At 42.5% G+C, this 25811-nt stretch overlaps 1 protein-coding gene and 1 long non-coding RNA gene across 2 annotated transcripts in view; both read right to left on the reverse strand.

The window, feature by feature from the left end:
• The window catches only part of LOC140547760 (sialoadhesin-like), a 71251-nt gene extending 48649 nt beyond the window's left edge, over positions 1 to 22602 (reverse strand). Inside the window, 6 exon segments of the mRNA XM_072670895.1 lie at positions 8671 to 8940; positions 9127 to 9345; positions 9595 to 9942; positions 19228 to 19449; positions 21477 to 21806; positions 22545 to 22602. Of these exon segments, the coding sequence (XP_072526996.1) occupies positions 8671 to 8940; positions 9127 to 9345; positions 9595 to 9942; positions 19228 to 19449; positions 21477 to 21806; positions 22545 to 22602 (1447 nt within the window).
• LOC140547871 (uncharacterized) lies at positions 6146 to 7145 on the reverse strand. Its single transcript, XR_011978518.1, has 4 exons — positions 7058 to 7145; positions 6921 to 6966; positions 6580 to 6815; positions 6146 to 6486 (listed from the first exon to the last, which is right to left on the reverse strand). It is a non-coding gene; the product is annotated as an uncharacterized lncRNA (long non-coding RNA).
• Positions 22603 to 25811: the final 3209 nt, after the last annotated feature.

A 25811-nucleotide genomic window follows, 5' to 3' on the forward strand; every position in this document is an offset into this window, starting at 1 on the left:
CCCAGGGGAAGTTTGTTCAACCAGATAAAGGATGTGCCAGGACAGAAAAAAGCCTGAACGCTCGTCTTCCGTGGATTTTGAGGGATGGCCATACTTGAAGCTCAAAGGGCTCTTAGTGCAGATCGGCTTTTGACCATTGTCATTGTGTTTCAGTAAAGGGGTTTACAGTTTGTAGGAGTGTGTGGATGTGAAGGAGTCCTGCTGTAAAATCACTGATCTAATGAGGCAGCAGCTTTTCATACTGAGCTGATGTGGAGAATTAAACGGCTAGCTAACGGTTCAGCACCTGTAGCTGTAGCCTAGCCTAGCTACAGAGCTACCAGTTAGATAACTAAATAGGGACTAATATGAATTTATGCTACATGTAAAGTTATTTTTTCCTTAAAATTGAAGTATTACAAACCCCATTTGCATATATGTGACATAGAAATCTGAATTATGGTTGTCGGGTTATAAATATGGCTGTATAGCTTTACCTCAGCTAACGTTAGCATAGCAGTGCTAGTGCTACCTTGCTAAATATAAAGGGAAATCTAGTCACAGACAAGCTCAGTTTTCTATATAAAACACTGAGATTAAAGAAAATTGGTGTTTTGCTGAATGTGACACAGTGACTGCTCTGTAGTACTGCTGTTCTGCAGTCGGCTACCTGGCTTTACCTCAGATCATCAAATCAGCAACACACCATTTAACCAGGGGGGTGTTTATACTATTGAATATAACTCATAATCTAAAGAATTACATTCACAAACCTACACTGATTTTACACTGAGATTATTAGTTTATTAGATAAGTTGTTTTCATGCTTAATTTACCATCAGTAAGACTGTAGGACATTATTTAGGTGGTGGTTCATTCTCACCCCAGCAGTGACACTGATAGTGTGTATGGTACTGGTACAACTCCATCTGGCTCAGTGGTGCTGATGGGGTTTTCACACAAATCTGTGTCACTGCCAGGGTAAAAGTGGGTCCTCCATCCTAAAATACTGAGCCAAGAGTAGGTTTGTGGTCAGAAACTATCCAGGGCTACACATGAATAGATGGGAACAATGTGAAGTACTGCTGGTGAAGCTGAACCCCAGCAACACCATTGTTCAATTGGACCATCTCTCAAATAATATTTGATAAAGTGGCTAGTGAGTGTAGAAGGTAGGTGTACTTAATAAACTGTCAACTCAGTATATATACACTCAAGTTCCAGCAGTATTCAGAGCAAAATTCACTCACCCGGCTGCTCTCTGTGCAGAGTTTTTATGTCAGCATCTGAGCAGTGAAAGAGTGAGAAAGGTCAGATGGCTTGGTCAGCCCTCTCCAGCTGTGTGTGGTCTGGGTGTTTCTCCTCAGGGCCATGCAATGTCATAAGAGAACAATGGTGGACAGTGAAGTGGACCTGAAGGATCTGAGAACCTGTGTGGTTGGTGGTCAGTTCCCCTTCACTCACCACAACAGATACTAAACCTACACCACAATCTTTTCTTCCTCATCCTCAAAATCTCCCTCCTCCTCTCTTGTGGTATTGCTGGTACTCAGACACAAGGTCATTCATGCTGTCTGCTTCTGTGAACTCCATCTCATCCATGCCTTCTCCAGTGTAGAAAAGCTTTTCACCTAAACATGGCTGTGAACTGCTCTGATATGTGGTTTAAGGGCTCCTGGCTGATGGCTGTGCTGTTGCAGACAGCGGTCTTTACATTCAGCCTCCTTGAGCACCACATCCAACACACAAGTCCACCAGCTCAGCTACTTCTGTGTCAGTAGACACAGGCTTCAACATCTACAACTTCCTGCCTTAAGTAAAATGCTGTGAGGACTGTTAAAGATTACTTGTCCAGTTGGACCAGCTGGTGTTTTTGGTCACTATAGATATTCTTCTGTTAACAGCTGAAAGAGAAATTTACCAGTAGCTTCTTTGTAGGGAGTGTGTATCCGTTCCAACTGCAGGTCAACTCGCACTGTTGAGATTAGTATATAGTACATGTTAGGAGATAAATATGCTTAATATTGTTGCTAACATACACAAATATACCACAGCAGTGCTGTTTTAATCTCTGATAAACTCTTTTTAAATACCATTGATTACCAAATAAACCATGAATGAGTAATATTTCTGTCCACATAGTGTACATCAGCTGTTTCTCAATTACTCAATGATCTGTACATTAAAAAATGTGTATCAGCTGTTTTAGTGTAACTTCTTTACCTGTTGCTGTAGCAGAAGAACTTGTTTTATGATACAGTGAAGTTTTTTTGCAATAGATTTTACTTGTGGGATTCTGTGTGTAAGACAAGAAAGATCCAGAATTTTAGTATTGGGTCAGCTTGTGTGTACAGACAATGTAAGCATAGTAGAAACATGTAAACTGACTGCATATTCTGTAAAAACAGCATCAGTTGTGTTAAAGGTACAGTCCACAGCAGACACCTGTTGTGCTAAGTAGGCCTGTCACGATAACAAAATTTTCTGGACGATTAATCATCTCCTAAATTTTCACGATACACGATAATATTGTCATTTTAAAGAGGTACTATAATTTTTTCTTGCTTCTGGGCTCCCCCTACAGTACAACTTTGTACTGCCGATCAAACGTTTTCAGCATGTTTTTGAAGGCTGGTTTTTCCACCGTATTTAATGGCAGCATCTCTTTGGCTATATAGTGAGTTACACTATTTGTAAACGTGCGCCATTTTACGCTATCACGTTTATATTTACACTGTCGAGCAAAGGCATCCGTGATAGTCACCTGCTTGGACGCCCCCCCCTCCAACCGGGTTCTTTGTTTCCAGCTCGGAAAATTGAACTGGATGCTTGTGCTTTAAATGGGCTCTTAGGTTAGTTGTATTACCACCTTTTGTTGCCACTGTTTTTAGACAAAGACGACATACCGCCTCGTTAAAGTTGATGGGCTCTCCGCGCTCATTTGGCTTAAAGCCAAAGTGTTCCCACACTGGAGCAGTGCAATGTGGCTTTGAAACCAAGTCCATCTTGGACTACTTCTCCACACTTTCTTTCTGGATCTGCGTAACCTTTTTTTGCAAATTCCTATTAGCCTCGAATATGTTCGCCAGCTAACAGGTTTCCTAACTGATAGATGTCGCTGTCACCAATTGGCTATTATCGGCGTCTGCTAAACTTATCGTGGACACGTCCATTTATCGTACGATAAGTCGATGACGTAATTATCGCGGCAGGCCTAGTGCTAAGTGTGTTCAGAGTTTGGACAAACAGATTGGACAAAAGGCTGTTGCCCAGAGTGTTTATGAAATGTAACTCGGAATAAGTGTTTCTGAAATGTAACTTGCAAACGTAACTCTTGACTTGTCTACTGCAACTCTCTTCTGGCTGGTCTCCCTCTGCGCACCATCAGGCCCCTGCACCTTTGGTCCTGGCACCAAAGTGGTGGAACGAGCTTCCCCTGGGTGTCCGAACGGCCGAGTCGCTCGCTGTCTTCAAACGCAAACTGAAACCGAAAGTACTTGGACAAATAGAGTACTATGGTCACCTTATTGTCTTGTGTTTAATAATGTCTAAGCTTAGAGGTATCTTTTGAATTATTAGTCTATTCTAACTAACTAAGGTTTTTCTTGGGTAAATAGCAAAGCACTTTGTAAGTCGCTCTGGATAAGAGCGTCTGCTAAATGCCATAAATGTATATGTAAATGTAAATGTGAAATGTGGGTCTTACCTCCTTGATGAGGCAGACAGCATGTAGCTCAGGCAGAAGAACCTCGGCATGGTGTTCCACCAGAGCGCGCACCACTTTCAGCCCCTCCATCTTCCTCTCCCTGTTTCAAAAGCAAGACATTAGAATGAGGTGAACACATCTGGAAGGTGGTGTTATTACAGTAGGAATGATGAAGACTGATTCAGTCAATACACTGAACATTTAACAACAGAGGAGCAGCAGCTCCACCTGGCTCTCGGTCCTCCTCTCCTGGCTAAGCCCAGTCTCAGTTTGGGCAGCTCTGTTTTTCAGGCTACACGTCAGCTTTAACTGGACTCTTCCTCTGCCTACCTAGGCCTACCCACCTGGGGATTCTGGAGGGGCAGGTGTGTGGAGCAAGGGGCGTGAAAGGAGTTCTCATAGGCCCTGTTTCCATCATGAACCTTATTGTTCAGACCTATCAGTGATGAAAAGCTGCTGGTTTTGACAGCAGCAGGTGGGGAGACAGGGGTCTTCTTTAACCTTGAAGGGAGAGCTTTCCTCACTACCCATATCTTTGGAGCATGAACTTGGCATAGGACTCCCTACCCTATTGGAGGCAAACTACAGGGTGGTGAAGGGTCACCCACACTGGGTTCACCCACACTGATGCCAGTTTGGTTTTATGGCTGATCATGATCATGGATCAAGCAACAGATCCGTCTGAAAATGGCATCCTGAACTAATGTCAGACATTTGGGCCATTAATCATGAGGCTCATTTTCCCCCATGTACTCCTGCCGCTTCCTCCTGATTCTCTCCTGAAGGGAACCAAAACCAAACAACATTCAGATTAGACAAATTACAAACAGTTCACTTCTATGTCAGACTGGTGAAACACCATGATGTCAGGCTTTTTCTTCTTTATGGTAGTATGTATTTGAGCAGCACAGGTAAAAAGTAGCAGAAATAATGTTTTGGTCATTTAGTGGAGAATTTCTACTGTATATCAGTTAGGAGCAGGACTTTATCAGCCACAGACACCTGAAACATCTCACAGTTTGGATCAAAGCAGACACCTTGTCCCGTTAGGAGCCAACTGCCCTTCATATCATCCACCCTGCACTTCTCAAAATACAGCGAGTTACTGAGCTCTCCCTAACTGTCTAACATCACTCCAGCTTCTGTAAACATGGCAAATTCACTCAGGACTCAACAAAGTTGATGCTGGCTCATGTTTCAGAGTCCTGAGTTAAGCCATGTTAAACAAACCCATCATGCAGTCAGAGAACTAGTTAACACTATGGGCTCCTACCCACTTAGCCACCATGCTAACGCTCCCATTATGAAAGCCTCAGTTTAGGGTGGAGCTGCTAGCAGCATCGTTAGCTAAGGAGCTAACACTGTTTTAACTCTGAAATGATGTCGGGTTGAAAAAAATGCTGTTTGCTGTTTAGAACACAGTAAACTTACTTACCAGACAGTGTCAGCTCTTTAAAGCCGTTTTACAAAATGATCCATCAGCCAGCAGAACTTCCAGGAGCACAGCACAGCATAGAGGCGCGTATTTCTCCTCTGTAGAGCAGAATATTCACTGCATGTCTGCAGAGCTTTACACTCTCTTTAACTCCACCATTAGAGCAGCTTCACTCTCCACAGGGTTACATCTACTCTCTCTGGGTGGCTATATTGTCACTGATTTTTATGTGTCAGAAATGTTTATTGGAAAGTTTTGAGTTGAACAGATCTGAATAAATAAGTGAGATGGGAAAATGGGTTTTTATTTAGCTGCATAAAAATTCTGCACAATAATAGTTGCCCAAAACCTCACTTTTACTTTCTTAAACATTCATGTTTGAGGTTTATTAGCATTTTGGATTAACAGAGAGCACTGTAGTTGGTTAGATACCAGCATGTCCTCAGAAACCAGTATCAGAAACCAGTATCAGAAGCCAGTATCAGAAACCAGTATCAGAAGCCAGTATCAGAAACCAGTATCAGAAACCAGTATCAGAAGCCAGTTGAGAAACTCAAGCTGGTCTGAGGGGAACGAACAGAGAGGCTTTAGCTACAAACAGCAATTTCTATCTAAAGCTCAGTGAACAAAGTTCACCTACTGTCAGAGTTATCAGACTGTAATACTCTGTAAGGCTGTTTGTCAATATTATAACATCAAAACTATCAATATTATAAACAGGAGGCCATATGCTGCTGGCTAAGCTCTGCTGCGTCTTCTTGTTTTAGCCTGTAATGACAGCTTGATACAGCTGGTTTAAGAGTTTTTATGGAGGGGTACTTCTGGTCCTGTCCTCAATAATAGAATTTGTGCAAGTTCATCATCCGACAACTCCTTAAGACCAGTCATGTGATTTTAAACAGTGAGAGAAGTGGGTGACCACTAAAGACACTTCTGACCAGGCCAGAGATTAACAACAGACAATAAGATGAGCTAAAATACAAAAAGAGAGAGATGGGAGCTAAAAGTAATGGAGTAGAAGAAGATTAAGTAGAGAACTGTGTTCTTTATTTGGGTTCTTGTGGTTTTTCTTGTAGATGTTAATCTGTACACTTGTGTTGATGGAGCAGTTGGATTGCTGCTCTGTAGGACGAGGAGGACAATGCTGCAATCATCCTAATTGTATGAGCCTCTCATTAAAAGTTCATTAGAGGAATGTCAGACGAAGCCTGACATCTGTAGACGAGTTACTTTCAGTTCTGCTGTCTTCAGAAAACCCCTGAGAAAACCCCTCTGATCTAAACTTTAGACCGGTGTTTTAATGTGTGATGTATGTTTGTGGATCTGACTGTAAGTCTGGTCATTGACTGCTTCAGCAACCAGAACCCTGTAGAAGAAGAGATGAAGAGACGTTCTAGATAAACATTAAGTACTAAAGCAGTGCAGAATGAGAGAAGATGTAATGAGAGGGTTTACTCACTGGGGGGCAGCAGTGTGTGTGCTGAAGTTTACAGCAGCATACAGTACATCCTGCTCTTCTGTGGGATCTAGAAAAGGTCTGGAAGTAGAGGCTGGAGATTCCCTGTGTGTGTGAGAAGGTCTGAACTGAACACTGGAGTAGTGAACGTCGTCCTGTTCACCTGAGTCCTCTCTCTGTGTGAGGTCAGAGGTCATGGCTAGGACTGAAATGTTACCATACACAGGAGGAGAGTCACACTGAGAGAGAGAGAGAGAGAGAGAGAGAGAGAGAGAGAGAGAGAGAGAGGTTTGGAAATAGGCTACATTTGATGATGTTTAGTCTCTCCTCTCTAACGTATTCACCTGTTCACTCTCCTCAGTGCTCCTGTGCTCTTCAGACTTTCTCCTCCTGAGAGACAGTCAGCAGTGTTGACAGAAGTTAAAGCTTTCATTTAATGAAATTCATGTTCACACATTTATCTAATTAATAGTTCACATACCACAACCACAGAGCTGCTGTGATGAGTATCAGAGCCACAAAGACCACCATCACTCCCACTGTGACCAGCTTTAGCACTGAGCTCACCTCTGGACCTTCAGAAATAAACCATGAACCACATCATAAATTACAAAGAAGATAAAAATCGAAAAAAGGAAATTATTTCATAAAAATCTTCACTCTGACCCTAAAACTGCTAGTTTATGACTTCTAAACCCAAAGACCAAGGCTTCACTATAAATGTGTTCACAGCTGTTATGTGCATTTTATTAATGTGAATAAAGCCCTCTATCTATCTACCTAAATCAAGGAGTTAAATATTTCACCCATACTGTTTTATATGCCTTTATTGTGTATTTAGATTTTATTAAAAGAGCAATAAGTCACACAGTGAGATTCGGGTGGACTTTATTATACAGAAGTGGGTCAGTAGTTTCCTCTCCTTCAGTAATTCTCACATTTAAATATTTGACAGAAGTGCTAACATATACAGTTATGATCCACAGCTGTGTAGTTTACATACACTCAGCATGTTTTATCTAATATTAGGTCAGATGTCCCTTAGCAAGTTGCACCATGACCAGACACTTTGGGTAGCCATCAACAAGCTTCTAGCAGAATTCTGTGTGGATATTTGACTTCTCTCCTCAGAATTGAACCCAAGGTTAAGGTCAGGACATTTTTGCAGAGTCTGCTTTATACATTACACTAATGTGTTTGGGCTCAGTTGCTCAGGCAAGTTTCAACCGTCTAGCTGGTTTGAGGTTATGCTGAAGAGTTCTGGGGTAGTCTGCCTTTGTCATTATTCCATTCACTTTTTGCAATATACCAGTGCTATACTTGCAGAAAAAAACGTCCAAACAAGCTTCTGATCACTGTGGACAATCAACTCCAGAAGGCTTTTCTTTTGTCTGTGTGGTTCAGCTGCAAAGAGCTTTAAGGTGTTGATTTAGGAGCCGGGCCTTCTTTCCTGGACAGCAACCTCCCAGTCCAACGTAAAACCTGCTTGACTGTAGACAGTGACACTGGTGTTCCAGCAGCTTCCAGTTCATGGCAGGCCTGTGCCTTGATGGTTCTTGAGTTGTTTCTGACCATCTGAACCGATTTCGCCTTAGCTGATGGTGACAGTTTGGGTCTTCTTACAGACCCTAGTGACGACACCTTCCAATAAGTTATTCTTACCTATAATTGTTTGAACTGATGATCTTGGAATCTGCACTTGTGTAAGTCTACATAAGATCTTTCTCAGATCTGCACTGAGCTCCTTGGACTTTCCCATGTACTGTGTGTTGGCCAAATCAATGACTGCTTTCAACCAAACCCTTTTTATGTGGAGACAGAAGCTGCCAACTGTAGACAATCATGATCACCAACAGGAAGTTAAGAGGTATTGGTTTAGGCAAATTAAAAAATTAATTCATTTAATTAATTCAAAAAATTAATTCATAAGCCAATGACCCTGTGTTGATTTTTAAAAGTTCAAGCATGTGGACAATTAAATTATTTTTTTTACTAAAGATGTATGTCATGATATTCATGTCCTTGATGAATGTATGTAAAACATCCCACTACATCTATACAGTATATCAGCCATGTTACAAACGTTTCACTTACGTTTCACATCCAGATGAACGGGTGTAGAGCTGTGATGTCCTAGCAGGCTGTGAGCGGTGCAGTAGTAGAGTCCGCTGTGCTGGGAGCTGATGTTGGTGATGCTGTAATTCTGGCCTGTTGTCAGCGGTGTGTCTGCAGCTGCTCTCTGCTTAAACCAGGAGTAGGAGAGAACAAGAGGGTCTGCATCACTGCTGCAGCTCAGAGTCACTGACTCTCCCTCCTCTCTCTCTCCAGAGGGAACCAGCACTGCTCTGGTGTTTCTGGGAGAGTCTGGTTGGAAATAGATCAGATTCAGGTGTTACCTTTATTAGTTGAGATGGGTCAGACAGCTGATGTATTCATGTTAATCGCATACTGGTCACTGCTGTTTAGGTGTTGGTCATTGAATCATCATCATACATCATATGAAAACTTACTGTAGATGACTGAATTAAGAGTGTAAAAATGTCCACTCACACACTGGAGGAGAGAGGAGGCTCTCGTGGCCTTCAACAGCACAGCTGTAGTTGACCGCTCCACTGACCACAGCTACAGAGCAGGAGGCAGATCTGCAGTGAGACTCACTCTGTCCGTTCTTGTACCAGATGTAAGTGGGGTGGTCAGGCAGAGTGCAGGTGCTGCTACAGGTCAGCTGCTTTCCTCCACTCTCTGTGTCAGACACTGTAATCTTCAGATCTGCAGGAGAGTTTAATCAAGGCTTGGTGTTCTTTGGTCATTTGTAGGAAGAGTGATCAGCTCTGGTGCTGGAGGGTCACAGCCCTGAGCAGACTGATCAATTTCCTGTTCAAACACAACTAAACCTGACAGTTAACAGATGAGTTCAGTTAGGAGTGTATGAGCAGTAAAATGTGCTGATTTATAAAATTATCTTTCAGATCTTCTATTAAGCAGAGAGCAATCTGACTGTATGTAGTGCAGCTCTACCTGTGACAGACAGACTGACTCCAGGTCTGCCAGTATATTTGCCTCCAGGATCATCAGTGTAGAATCTGAATCTGTAGGTCTGAGCGTCTCCCTCTCTCAGGTCAGTGATTATCATACTACAGTCATTCTGGGAGCTCTGTCTGTTCTGCACTCGTCCCTGATACTCCTCATCCTCTCTCACATCCACAGGTTCAGCACCAGTCTGCTTTTTAATGAACCACACTGATTTAGTCACTGTGAGTCCTCCAGGGTATTTAAAAGAGCAGGAGAGATCAACTGATGATCCTTTCAGGGCACACACACGTTCAGCAGTGTAAGTCACACCCCAGCACTGTTTACCCAGCACACCTGGAACACACACACAGTTACAGTCAGGAGGAAGGACTGCTGGGCTGTCCTTAGGACTGTTTAAATTACACTAGTAGCTCATCTACACTGCTCAAGAAAATAAAGGGAGCACTGAAATAACACATCCTAGATCTGAATGAATGAAATAATGTCATTGAATACTTTGTTCTGTACAAAGCTGAATGTGCTGACAACAAAATCACACAAAGATCATCAATGGAAATCAAATTTATTAACCAATGGAGACCTGGATTTGGAGTCACATACAAAATTAAAGTGAAAAAACACACTACAGGCTGATCCAACTTTGATGTAATGTCCTTAAAACAAGTCAAAATGAGGCTCAGTATTGTGTGTGGCCTCCCTGTGCCTGTATAACCTCCCTACAACGCCTAGGCATGCTCCCGATGAGGTTGCGGATGGTCTCCTGAGGGATCTCCTCCCAGACCTGGACTAAAATATCCGCCAACTCCTGGACAGTCTGTGGTGCAACGTGACGTTGGTGGATGGAGCGAGACATGATGTCCCAGATGTGCTCAATCGGATTCAGGTCTGGGGAATGGGCGGGCCAGTGCCTTCATCTTGCAGGAACTGCTGACACACTCCAGCCACATAAGGTCTAGCACTGTCCTGCATTAAGAGGAACCCAGGGCCAACCGCACCAGTATATGGTCTCACAAGGGGTCTGAGGATCTCATCTCGTTACCTAATGGCAGTCAGGCTACCTCTGGCGAGCAGGCTGTGCAGCCCTCCAAAAAAATGCCACCCCACACCATTACTGACCCACTGCCAAACCGGTCATGCTGAAGGATGTTGCAGGCAGCAGATCGCTCTCCATGGCGTCTCCAGATTCTGTCACGTTTGTCACATATGCTCAGTGTGAACCTGCTTTCATCTGTGAAGAGCACAGGGCACCAGTGGCGAATTTGCCAATCCTGGTGTTCTTTGGCAAATGCCAAGCGTCCTGCACGGTGTTGGGCTGTGGGCTCCCCCGTTTGTGCAGACACATGCACATTTGTGGCCAGGTCATTTTGCAGGGCTCTGGCAGTGCTCCTCCTGTTCCTCCTTGCACAAAGGCGGAGGTAGCGGTCCTGCTGCTGGGTTGTTGCCCTCATACGGCCTCCTCCACGTCTCCTGGTGTACTGGCCTGTCTCCTGGTGGTGCCTCCAGCCTCTGGACACTATGCTGACAGACACAGCAAACCTTGCCACAGTTTGCATTGATGTGCCATCCTGGATGAGCTGCACTACCTGAGCCACTTGTGTGGGTTGTAGAGTCCGTCTCATGTTACCACGAATGTGAAAGCACCACCAACATTCAAAAGTGATCAAAACATCAAACAGAAAGCATAGGTACTGAGAAGTGTAACTGCCAATAATTTCCACCTGTTGTCTATTCCATTTGCACAACAGCATGTGAAATTGATTGTCAATCAGTGTTGAGCAGGCTACTTTATGATATCTGCTCAGTCTGCTCCTTTCTACATACTTTAAATTCTGTGTAGGGTTGTCTTGTGTCTGTCTGTCTGCTGTGAATTGATTCCAATAATTTAGATTTCATTATTATTCCATAAGATTAGTTTATTAATACAGTAAAGGATAAACTACAGTCAGAAATCTCATGGTTTAGTTCAAACTGATCTGGGAAATGTAAAAGTCTTGATAAAGAGATGAACTGTGTTATTATGTATAAATTTTATCATTTAGGGTAGTGGCTGAGGTAGTGTCTGAAACTTACACACTGCAGGTGACTGGTGACTGCTGATGTACACCTTACAATAGTAGCTGCCCTCATCAGATGGACTTGTGGAGTCGAGCACAATGGAGGCATCATATCCAGAAGTCCGGCGCTGTTCGTTCCTGAACCAGTTGTAGTACAGGTTTGTACCGAGGCTGCAGGAGGAGCTACAGGTCAGTTTCACCTGCCTCTGTCCTACAGTCTGAGGATCCACCTCCACCTGCAAATCTACACACGCACGCAATCACACACACGCACACACACACGCACGCACATGCGCACACACACACACACACAAATCATATCCAAACATTTTTAAATTCCATCTAATGTGACAGCACAGAGACTCTGAGTGAGTGTGTGTTGATGTGTGAGTACCTGTAACATTGAGCTGAACTCCAGATGAGGCTGATATCCAGTCACTGCTTGATGTTCTAAATCTGAAGTTATAAACTCCAGAGTCGCTCACTCTCACATCCCTCACTGTCAGCTCACATCCATTCCACCATGTATATACAGAAACCCGCGCTGAGAATTCTGGATCTTTGCTCAGGACTCGTTCTTCTCCATCAGAGCTGTGGATCTGATACCACTCTCTCTCTCTGACACTGGAAGAATCAGGTGTTGTATATTTGCAGGAGATTTTTACTGTAGATCCAGTAACAGCACAGAGACTCTGAGAGGAGAGAGTTACACTGTGCTGGGCCCCAACTCCTGCTACACACACACACACACACACACACACACACACACACACATACAAAGTGATATCTCTCACAGTCTAACTGACTGAGTGACCACAGTGTTAGGTACTACTGCTGTTGCTATGGACAACATTGTGACATGTGGAGTTGACCGGTAAACACCACAGAGGAAGTGATTAAACAGTTTAACACAGAGCTTCACACAGTTTTGGTAGAATGAACATATCTGGTCTCTATGTGAGATTTGCTGTTTGTGTAGTGAACAATACCTCTGACACCTCTCCAGTTCTATCAACAGCTTATTTCTACAGTGAGCAAAATTTTTATATATCATAAAACAGATGTGCTGTTATTAATCACTCACCCCGTCCCTGTTTTGTGTGTTTAAAAGCAATGTCTTCTAAACCCAGCAGATAACTGCTGAGCTAAACTAGGTGTGATTGTGGAGGGAAGCTGAATCCTCTAGACCTGAACTCAGAGCTGGAATTCTATCAGTATTTTAATAAGATGTAAAAGTTTACCTGTCAGTAAGATGAGGATCACTGCTGCTGTAGCATTTCCAGATTTTAGAAAACACATGGCAGCATCACTCTCTTAAAAATCTAGAAAAGAACAGGTTAAAGGTACAAGTAAGAGCTATTTACATAACTATACTACATTAATATATTAAACAGATGAATCAGATATGGTTAAAATATCTTTACTACTTACATTCTTCTGTAAGGGTCTCTCACAACCGTCAAAGTTATTCTGCAGTGCAGAGTGTGGCAACAGTATGTGTGTGTGTGTGTGTGTAATAATGAAAGTTTTTTTCTAGTTTCCTTCCCTTTTTCTTTGCTCTCAGTTGCAATCAGCAAGGAGGCACTTTATACAGGCTGCCACATAACAGTTCTGTAGACTATTAGACTGACTCCATGCAGATAGAAACTAAATACACCAATTCATAACTCTTACACAACTTCTGTATAGTTATCTCTCAAACACACACACACACACACACACACACACACACACCACCACCCATTATACTCTACTGAAAGATGAACATGAAGGGTTACAGTGGTGGGAAATCTACTAGTAGAGTTTAGATGTGCTGCACACATTGGGATTTGTCCTCCATTTAACCAGTCCCTGCAGTGAACACACATTGGGGAACAGTGAGCACATGTGCCCAGAGTAGCAGCTGGCTACAGGCCACAGCTGCCCTGCAAGAGGCCTTATTTCAGGACTCATTCAGTATGAGGTCATTCTCTAGTATAACGTGAGGCACTGCTGGTCTTTACCTCACAGTAAATTTCATCTGTTTTCTGTGGATTTGAAGATCAGTTTCTCCACATAGAAACTGTTCAATTGGTACATTATTGAATTCAGGCCTTATGGAGACATGTCTGCTTATTAGACTACGTTCACAGCAGTGTGAATCTGACATTTTCATTTCCTATTTGGACCATTTTTATATGTGGTATTGAAATCCATACTCGATACGCGGTAACGAAACTCAGTCTGACCAGCTGCTCTGCTCACTGAGAAGGAGGAAAAATGAGCAGTGATGGAGGTAACAGAGCTCAAAAATATTTGGGGTGTCTTGGTTTAAACTAAATCCATAAGGCCCATAAGGCAACCGCTCCCTGCTCCCCGCTCCCAAGAAATGGTCAAACTCGGACACAGAAGGGTGCTGCTGCAACGTCTGCAACAAGGAAATGAAAAAACTTACAAATAAAGTTTAAAGTAACCAAAAACTCAAACCAAAGAATAGCAAGCCCTTTTTACAGTCAGTTTAATCTCAATGATAAGCCCAGCTGTCTGCCACTTGAACTTCTTGTTGTCCTCTTCTATGGACAGGTGGAGTTCAGTAAGACTGAAGCTTCTATAATCCATTCCTCTAACAGCAGAGCTGCAGGTGGAGCTACAGCTCACCTTCATCTCTTTCTGCCATACAGCCACAGAATCCACCATCACCTGCAAGTCTGTACACGCTAACCCATAATTAATGCTGTAAGTGATGATCCGAGTCTGGTCTGGTCTGAAGTGCTACTATTTAGATAAACTTGGTCTTGGGAAGTATACCTGAATGATGAGATGATGAGATGACTTCACACATCATTGTGCTGCCCTTAGAAACAGATGGGGGAAAAAAACAGGATAAGATGGTCAAGCTGGTTGAGTCGAGCGAACAGCTTAGCTCTTGACAGTATGAGGAATGTTTTGTTTGAATTAGATGGTCTTACTTGTCTGGTCTGATGGTCTGACAGTCATGGTCACCAGCATGAAGACAATGGTTGACAATGAGATTAAAATATGCGCTATTCTGGTCAAGAGTTATTTACTTAAACAGCTGGCTAATTTGCATAGGGTATGTTTTCACTTGGATGACCAGCTTTTCAACAAATTTGAACCATCAAAGACATGCTCAGACCATCTGCTCTTAAGGTGGATTTTTCTCTGAATGAGTTTTGCTTTACTGGATAAAAAAGATGTTTGACTCATTTCCATAAAATCATTCGAATAAAGCTACAGACGCTCTTCTGTCTGACCTTTTTCACCACCTATTAATAAGACTGACCAAATAACTGTAACAGTTACAGTTCTCAACAATTCTCATCTTTAATTTAGTTTATTTTACATTCATATGTTTTATGTTCAGCATATTTAATTCGATGAGAAACTGCACTGTTTTTATCATTTACTGTTATTGGTTAGATATTTGTGTGTTTCTGCTTCACCTTGTGTAATTTATGACTCTGAACAGTGTTGTATGTAAAGTTCCATATTTATTGGCGGGTCTCTCAGTATTGTAATCAGTAGATGTGTGACTGTGGAGGAGAGCACATCTCAGAAGACTTCTCATCAGGATCTAAAGGAATTACTTGCATAGATGAAACCAAACAGTCCTGAAGATGAACCCATTATTCTTGCCCCCTCCCTTCGAGAGAGCATCAGGAGGAAGCGGCAGGAATACATGGAGAAAATGAGGCAAATCAGTGGCTCGATCCATGATTGTGATCAGCTGTCTAATCAATCCAGCATCAGTCTGGATCAGTCCCACATGGACCCTTCACCACCCTGTAGTTTGCCTCCGATAAGGCAGAGGGTCCAAGTTCGAGCCCCACAGGTGGTGATAGAACAGGAAAGGTCTTCCTTCAAGGAGGAAGGGGACAGAGGGTCAGGATGAGGCTGCAGGCCAAACAACTGCTCCCAATGTGGTTAGACAGAGCAGGGAAGCAGAAACCAGCAAGGAGTCTGTCAACAACAGTGCTAGAGATCCCAGCCCTGACTAGTGAGCAGCCCCTAGACATGTCCTGCACGCTCTACTGGCTGGTGGATTCAGGTAAACATCACATTCCATATTCATTAATAGATTTGAACTGTAAACTAAACAAAGTGGTCATGTGATCAATATCAGTGGTCATTCTAAAGACACAGTACAAACTGGCAGCACTGATGAGTCTATTCCTACATTTTGGAGAAGATCTTGCTAGAAGGTGAGAGTAGAGTTCACCTGTGTGTAAACGCTGGATGTGTATCTTACTGTGTTCGCTCTCCTCTTCCCAGTCACAGAAACACAGCAGTGAGAACATTTGCATTTATATTTAAGGCATTTCGCAGATGCTCTTATCTAGAGCGACTTACAAAAGTGCTTTGCTATTTACCCAAGAATAACCTCAGCTAGTTTGAATAGGCTAAAAATTCAAAAGATACCTCTAAGTTTAGACATTACTAAACATAAGTCAATAAGGTGACCAATCCACTATTAGCCCAAGTACTCTCGGAAGAGGTGGGTCTTCAGAGCGACTCTGCCATTCAGACACCAAGAGGAAGTTCGTTCCACCAGAGAGAGGATGTGCCAGGACAGAAAAAAGCCTGGACACTTGTCTTTCATGGATTTTGAGGGATGGCAGGTCGAGCCGAGCCTTACTTGAAGCTCAAAGGGCTATTAGTGCGGATCGGCTTTTGACCATTGCCATCAAGTACGGAGGGTCTGGTCCATTCTTGGCTTTGTAGGTGAGCATCAAGGTTTTGAATCTGATGCAGGCAGCTACAGGAAGCCAGTGGAGAGAACGCAGCAGTGGAGAGACATAGCTGAATTTAGGAATGTTGAAGACGACCCGTGCTGCTGCATTCTGGATGAGTTGCAGGGGGCTGATGGTGCGCAGAGGGAGAGCAGCCAGAAGAGAGTTGCAGTAGTCAGGTCTTGAAGTGACGAGAGACTGGACGAGCACCTGGGAGACCTCTCTAGAGAGGAATGGTCGAATTCTCCGGATGTTGTACAGGAGAAACCTGCAGGACCGAGTTACGTTTGCAACATGACTTGAGAACGATAACTGATCATCCATGACTACACCAAGGCTTCCAGCTTCTGTAGAAGGAGTGACCAGTGAGTTCTGCACTGTTCTGCCCACTTGTTGGAGGCTTCTCGTGTGCTGACCAGCAGGAAGGAATTCACCAGTAGGTTCCTGACCGCCATCAGCAAACTGGCTCTGGACTCTGCACAGAAAGGGAGGTATTTAGGTGTTAGGTGTGTTTTTACACCTATTGGGTCAGAACTGAACCCATCAGCATGTTTTCTTCACCAGCCTGCACTGAAAATGACCTATATCATTCTTCCTCCACAGACTCCATGCTCGAAACACCCTGAGATTTCTGGGGAGCCACGAGGACTGTGTGAAGATGGTGGACAGATTTGTGTCATCAAGAGACAAAAGATCAGTCATGGACATCATCACCAAGAGCAGGTAAGAAGAAGAAAAATAAGAAAAAGAAGAAGAAGAAGAAGAAGGTGACCTTAAAACAAATGAAAATGCATGAAATACACTTTATGATGATCATAGACTTTATTATTAATGAGTTTGATTATTAATGAGTTTATGTGTCTCCTTTTTTAAATATACAGATGAAACCAGCAGAATAATAAAGAACTTATGCTCCAGTGATGATCAACAGAGACGTCCATCATTTCTAACATTTCTGCAGAATTCAGTGGTTGAGATGTAAGTAAAGTCATTCAGAGTGGTTTGGTGTGAAATGCTCCGTTCTAGAGAAACTTACAGAGTCAGAACTGTTCACAGTGGAGGTGATGGGAATGCCTCTAAAAGCTCCATCAGTGAGTGTCCTTTCTCCCGTGTCGACGAGAGCTGAGCTTTTATGCTGCGGGTGCTTCTTCCTGAACAAGCAGCAGCTGTCTGTGATCAGCTTAGAGTCCAGCCACCAGGGTTGAACATGAGGTGCTTCCTGGTGTCTGGGCAACCACTGGGGAGGCGGTGTCACTGTGTGACATGGATGCCACTGAGACCCAGCGTGCTTTGTCCCGGGCCCTACGGCTGGTGGAGGCTCAGGCAGGGCGGTGTTGGATTATTGTCGGCGTGCTCCAGGTCCTTGGGCCAGGTTCCTATCACCTCCACTGTGAACAGTTTTGACTCTAATAAACTCTAATAAAACTACATCGGTCTCTCTCTCATCAATAAACATTTAGCACTGGAGCTACGAGGCTAACAGTATTATAAACAGGATTAATGAGGTCTATTTCTGACACATTCAGTACAGAGACTTTTTCAGTAAAGATGTTTTTATTGTTTATTATAGAGGCAGTTTATCTCCAAAACATTGAAACACTAGATCTTAAGGCAGCAAATGACCAGACAGTTTAGAACAAACATGTTTAATTAAGAAATACAGGCAGAATTTTTACATTTCATATAGAAATAAAAACAAGGCTGTGTTCAGCATTAATAGCTCTAACAGCAGAAATCACTTCTCTTCTAAGGAAACAGAACTGGCTACTTCTGACGGCTTCTTCTGAGAAGGTAACACTTCAAATGTGAGCAGACAGGTCGTCACATAATGCTGATACTAATAAAAGCTAGTAAGCTCAGCTGTTGGGCTGCTTGGCTAATCTCTGCTTTGTTATGACATCACAAAACTCCTATACTGAGTGTCTTAAGGTGCTGCTGATGTTGCTGATTCAGAATACAGTGATGTAGCACAGCTGTTTATCCTTCATTTCTGGAACATTTGTCATTTCTCAGTGAGGACCCATCACCTGAAAGCACACACACACACACACACACACACACACACACACACACACACACACACAGTTACTATCAGATGAGTCATAATCAGACAACGTGGTTGCAGGGTTTAGGGTTGTGTCCATGTCACTGGGAGAGTGGGAGACACACTGGAGACAAAAAATAAAACTAAATACACTCTGCAGTCTAACACGTGCATGCACACACACACTCACACAGGCATAAACACACACACACACACACACAGGCATAAAGACTGTAGACCCACCTGTAGCGTATCATAGTCTGAGCTGATGGTGGTGGGGTTAAGAGCTGTGTATGTGGGGTCTGCAGGATTTGGGGTCTTTTAGAGAGAGATGAGGAGAACACAGCTTCAGTCTTTATTCAGCAGCAGCTTTATAGGAGGATGTAGAGAGAAAGAAAGTGAAATCCTCTCTCAGTACCTGAATATGTGTGTCTCTCTCTGCTCCTCTCCTCCTCCTGATCACACAGATTAAAGAGTTGAAGTTTTGAGTTATTGTAAACTTGTATTTGAGCTTAACGTTGATATGGTAATATAATGTTTAATGCAGGGTCAGAGATTCAGAGTGAAATATGAATACTGTCACTCACTTAAAGCACAGAACAGCAGTGAGAGAGAGAAGCAGAACAGGGACCACTCCAACAGCTCCCCAAACAGCTCCCAAAACAGCACGCTGCTCCCACAACTCAGCTGAGTGTTTCAACAGAATCAGTTCATCATTCTGATCAGGAGAACAACAGCTAATTCACCAGTGATTATACATCCTGACTGTACAGATGAGTGAGATTCTTACAGACTGCAGGTGAGCGGAGCTCCTCTAATCCTCCTACAGCACAGGAGTAGCTGCCTGCATCCACAGTACTGTCATTCAGATAAAGTTTATTACTGGACTGGTCAGATCCAGCCTCTCCGTTCTTGTACCAGATGTAAGTGTGGTACTTAGGCAGAGTGCAGGTGCTGCTGCAGGTCAGCTGCTTTCCTCCACTCTCTGTGTCTGACACTATAATCTTCAGATCTGCAGGAGAGTTTAAACAAGGTCTAGTGTTCTTTTCATTTACAGAATATTCTTATAATAAACTAAATGTATTTAATAGAGTGCAGCTCTACCTGTGACAGTCAGAGTGACTCCAGGTTGTCCAGTGTGTTCACCTCCATCAGTGTAGAATCTGAATATGTATGTCTGAGCGTCTCTCTCTCTCAGGTCAGTGATTCTCATACTACATTCATTCTGGGAGCTCTGTCTGTTCTGCACTCGTCCCTGATGCTCCTCATCCTCTCTCACATCCACAGGTTCAACACCAGTCTGTGCTTTTATGAACCACACTGATTTAGTCACTGTGTGTCCTCCAGGGTATTTATAAGAGCAGGAGAGATCAACTGATGATCCTTTCAGAGCACACACACGTTCAGCAGTGTAAGTCACACCCCAGCACTGTTTACCCAGCACACCTGAAACACACACACACACACACACGGTCACAATCAGGAGGAAAGAATTTAAATGGTGATTTCTGTACTGAATTATCTCAGATCATTAAATGTGAGGAAGACAGATGAAAGACACTCATCCTGCAGAATTCCTTGACCTGTATATTAAGGTACTTTTACTGCTCTACTACACATAGAATTTACAATGTAGAGATTATACTCTTACATAATAAAAGGTAGAGCTATGCTGTATTGAATTGCCCAGCCTGGAGTGACTGCTGGAGTGTTTTAAGACTGTTTAAATGATCCCAATGATGGGCTGCTTTATGATCTATATAATACATTTTTATTCATGAGTTTATTTATTGTTTATTTTATGCAGTGTAATTAGGTTCCTAACAGCCCCTGAGAACCTCTCACGAATATCTTCTCTAATAAACTAGTGTTGCATGTAACTAGTATGTGAGGGAAAGCCAGCAGTTTAGCCAGGCTGGTCCTCACCGTGTGGGCAAAGTCTGCATCACGCTGCATGAGAGAGCCAAGGCTTAGCCAGGGGATATACCTCTCGCATGGGCAAAGTGCAAGTCTTGCAGCGCTGCAATAGAGAGCCGAGGGTTGGCTGGTCTGCAAAGGGGGCCGAGCTAGGTCTATGTAGTGTCATGATGCTGGGCATCTATATATGGGTTGGTAGTTGCATTACATGTAAAAAAACACAAAAAAAGCCTCAATAAACCATAAAGATCTGTGAAATCAGAACTGTAATTCAAAGCAACAATCTAAAACGTAAAAACAAAAAAATGTGGTGTAGTTCTTTATGTTAATGTAGTTGTTAGTGCAGTTATCATACAGTTGTAGTTGTTACTGTCACGACTGTCCTAGTTTTGGCACGTTTGTTCCAGTTTGTGTCTCGTATGTTTCTGCATGTACGTCCGCTTCTGCCTCCTGCCTCAGCAAGCCGCATGACAGTTACAGTGTGGTGTTTTGTATTCACTCTTTTCTGGGCAGCACTGTTGTCTGTAATAGCTCTGTTTTAGTAACTACCCAGTTAGCCAGGCTACATAGGCTGTTTTCACTACTTCTCAGTTTCATAAACACTTTTGCATAATGCTGTGTTGTGATTAATGACTAGTGAGTAGTAGTGAGTAGTGAGTAGTTGAAGGATAAAGTGGTTTAAAAGCTATTTCTTAACTCTGCAGATCACTGACAGACAATGAAGAAGATTACTAGATTATAAATCTTCATAATGTTTACTGACACTTACACACTGCAGGAGACTGGTACCTCTGACTGCTGATGTCCAGCCCACAATTGTAGCTGCCCTCATTAGATGGACTGGTGGAGTCGAGCACAATGGAGGAATCTTTTGTGTATGTCTTGTATTCCCCATTTCTGTACCAGTGGTAGTAAAGGTCAGTGCCGAGGCTGCAGGATGAGCTACAGGTCAATTTCACCTCTCTCTGTCCTATAGGATCCACCTTGACCTTCAATTCTACACACACACACATACACACACACACACACACACACACACACACACCATATGCCAAAATTCTGAAAATCAAATCTAATGTGAAAGCACAGAGACTCTGTGTGAGTGTGTTGATGTGTGAGTACCTGTAACAGTGAGCTGAACTCCAGATGAGGCTGATATCCAGTCACTGCTTGATTTTCTAAATCTGAAGTTATAAACTCCAGAGTCTCTCACTCTCACATCCCTCACTGTCAGCTCACACTCATTCCACCATGTATATACAGAAACTCGTGCAGAGAATTCTGGATCTTTGCTCAGGACTCGTTCTTCTCCATCAGAGCTATGAATGTGATACCACTCTCTGATTTCAGAGCAAGACGTTTTTGTCAATGTCCAGCTGATTTTTACTGTAGATCCAGTAACAGCACAGAGACTCTGAGAGGAGAGAGTTACACTGTGCTGGGCCTCAACTCCTGCAACACACACACACACACACACACACATATGCACGTGCAAGAGCACCCACCAGAACACATATTCAGATATGGGGGGGAAACTTTTGTGCTCTGACTGGCAGAGTGACCACAGTGGTTAGTGCTGCTGGTGTTGCTATAGGTGACAACACAGTAATGTCTGAAGCTGGGTGGTGGTATGATCATGTGATAACCACAGAGCAACAGAAAAGTGTAAAATAGTGGATGTGGAGCTCGACATGGGTTAGTATACAAAAACTAATAATGTGCATTTCTTCAATGAATATTTGGAGAGATCACATTTTTATGTGTCTGATCCAAATGTCTTGTCTGATCTGGAATTCTATCTGGATAACAATACTGTAAAACAAAATCAGTAGCTCTGACTGAGACTGCTGGTCTAACATGTGATTGTATCAACAGCTCAGATTGTGGTAGTCTGACCGCCACTACACATTTCTAACTGTAGTTTGGGCAGATTTGATGACGTACACATGAGGCAACAATACTCACAAGTTACTTTAGTACTTTGGTTCTCTTTTCGGAGTGCTTAAAAACAAAGCTGTGCTCTAATAAATACTTACACATACTTACTATTTACACACCAGAGAACCACTTCAGATACTCCTGCTTTCTAATGCATTCTATTGCATCTTTAACCAGACTGGTGTGTTCATCTAAACACAGTAACTGTAGTGTAACACAAGCACATAAACACAGTAAAATGTAAAAGTTTACCTGCTAATAAGAAGAGGATCACTGCTGCTGAAAAACCTCCTGACATCTGGTAAGACATGACCGCTGATACTCCAGGGTCTGATCAGTAGCCGATAGATTCAGAGAGTAGATTAGAGAAAATTTCACTAATAAAGAAGAAAAGAACAAACTCTGACTAAAATAAATGATCAAGCAGACTCACTTTTTTAGCTCCCAGCTGTAACTGAGTTCATCTCAGATTAGTGTGCTGTTACTCACCCTGTCCTCGTACCTTCTGATCTTACTAGTGAGCAAAGCAGGCTGAGACCCGGAAGACCTGTTTGTGCATGCGGTCATCACACCTCCTACTTTAGCCTCTGCCTGTTGTTCACTCAAGAATATAAACACATTTACCTGTACTTTATACTCTGTACCTTTACTCAGATCATTAATTACTGTACATCAAGTACAATCAGCTTTTCTCTTATTGCATTTAAAGTAGGAGTTAGAAATGTCCTGATTTCAGGCTTGACCTCTCCTGTGTCCAGCATCAAACAGTACATCTGGACTTCAGTTCTCTGTCTCTGACTGTTCACTTACTACATAATATATTCCACTTTTTGACAAATGAAACTGTAGATAATCAATGACTTTCACTTCACCTGTGGTGCTAATGTTATGGCTGATCTTGAATACTAGAATACTATACATTTCAGTAAATACTCAGAATACTCAGCTCAGCACTCGTTCTTCTCCATCAGAGTTGTGGATCTGATACCATTCTCTCTCTCTCTGACAATCAGGTGTTGTCAGTGGCAGTTCTAAACATGGGGAGGGGGGATGTCTAGTGCCAGTGGTTATGTTAGGGGCCGATTGCTTTCTAGCTTTTGGTGCTTTAGAGGAATTAAGAAACAAATGTAAACATTCAATTTCATTCAAACTTTCAGCTACAATTTTATAATTTACAATTTTGCATAATCTGAATTCCATGTTTCTCAAGTTTCATTCAAAAACCTTTAAATCAATGTCTTTTCTATGATTTAAAATGTCATACATTTTTTCAGTTTCATATAAAATTTCATTCACAAGGGATGTCTCCTATGGTTTGTGTGTTTTCTTACAGCTTATCACGTCTTTCTCACGTCTTATACAAACAGATTAACAAACATCACCCTTCAAATAACTACAGAGCAATAAACAACTGTCAAACCACCACTATGAATAAATTGCTGCATTAGCATTATTCTTAATTTTCTTTGGGATCAATAAAGTGTCTATCTAACAAGTTGCACATAGCTCGGTATATAAATTACTAAATAGGCAGCACATCCTCAAAAACGCTATCCTAATTATGCTATCCTATAACTAACAAAGCACGATTATATGAACCGTGTTGACAAAACATTTTACTTACCTTAGATCTTCTTTGTTTCTCTTTTTAGACAAGTTTTTACAGTCTTTACAGAAGTTGGGGAGATTCACGCCTAATTTGAGCGTGTTGTGAGGGGGCACTGGCAGAGTGACCACAGTGTTAAGTACTGCTGCTGTTGCTATGGGCGACACAGTCAGATACGCAGTTGGGCTGAGGTGGGATAACCACAGAGGAACTGACCTCAGTTTAAAATAGCTTCACACAGTTTAGACACACAAACACAGTTTGTTAATTCACAGATCACAAAGCTGTTAAAGATCATTCATTGTTGGAAGTTATTAAGCATTTCTTCCTGAAACTCATTTAGGAATCTTTATAGAATATTTCACTGAATCTTTTTAAATAAAAAAACAGAGGAATATAAAAATGTACCTGTCAGTAAGACGACTATTAAAACTACAGCTTCAGTTTATGATAACTCAATATACCTCAAACATGATAACTCAATATAATCATAACTCAGAAAACAAAAAACACCACAAATACATATATTCTAGTTTTTCCACACAGGATATAGCGTTCATTTCAGACTTGCTCAGCAGCGGCGTTCATTCCTCATTGCAAGTTCTTGGAATTGGTTCCATCAACTGGAAATCAAAACTACAATACATAATGCAATATCCTATAACCCTATATTCCCCAATATTAATAATAATTGTATCCTTATATTAACAAAGCTGACTGGCTGTCAAGTCTTCTGTGTGAGTGTGTAGCAGGGAAAATACAAATGGGCTCTGTCCTAATTCTTTCCCCAAGCCTTAAGGCCCTCCTCAAAGTGCACATTTTTGTGAAGTTGTTGAAGGGTGAATAATAATGGCACAGGCATTCAAGGGGTCAGAGGGTTGAGAGCAGAATTTGGCCGAATGAGTCACGACTACTTGCAAAGATATTAACATGTTTTGACTCCACACTGTGTTGAAGAGTTGCTGGTGTTTAAGAAGAACATGAAAAGTTCTAGTTTTCCTCCTCAGAGTCAAGGTTGTGTTACATCTCATTGATCAAAAATATATGTCCAAAAAATTACACAATGGCCCCATAGTAGTTGCCTATATTTGACATTACGTGGCAACTGATAAATGGTAGTAAATTTAAAAGTGAGTATAGATCACTGAATGTCAAGTCAAGTCAGATTTATTTGTATAGCTTTTTACAACTGTTGTCACAAAGCAGCTTTACATAATTAGTAATTAATAAAAGACAGAGACAAAGAAGAAAGAAAGAAATAACGTAAGACATAAAGGATCAAAGACCCCCAGTGAGCAGCCAACGGCGACAGTGGCAACGAAAAACTCCCTCAGAGCTGGAGGAGGAAACCTTGGGAGGAACCAAGACTCACAAGGGGGACCCATCCTCCTCTGGTCAGAACTATTTAAACATTATTGATAAAAATTACCAAATCAGATACAACAGATAGTTAATAGTGGTGATATTAATAGTGGCAGATAGTTACAAGTCCATTTAGGTTTTAAATTGGTCATTAAACAGGTAGCAGTGGCAGGCGTGTGAGCCGCTGGTCTGCTATGGGTGGTGGTGTGTGGGGGGCCTGCTGGTTGGACCGGTAGGTGGCAGCTGGTTTAACGCAGGTAGAGGGGACTTCAGTGGGCAATCTTCCAGCAGGTCGGGCTGGGTGGCCATTTACTCGGAGAAGGTAAAAAGAGAAAGTTAGTTCTGAGAGGAATTTTATGGAGGGCGGAGAATGTTGAGCAGTATCAGAGTGTGTCTGACGACTCCGGCAGGTCTGACTATAAAAGAAGAGAGCCAGAAGGTAACATAGACACAGGAGCACCCTGCACTCTGCTGCCGTTTTCAGGAGCACCCTGAAAACGGCAGCATCTATCTGCTCCACTGTCAACAAACCTGAGTGATCGTGTGTAAGC

The sequence above is a fragment of the Salminus brasiliensis genome, chromosome 25 (assembly GCF_030463535.1).
Source record: "Salminus brasiliensis chromosome 25, fSalBra1.hap2, whole genome shotgun sequence".
NCBI lineage: Eukaryota > Metazoa > Chordata > Actinopteri > Characiformes > Bryconidae > Salminus > Salminus brasiliensis.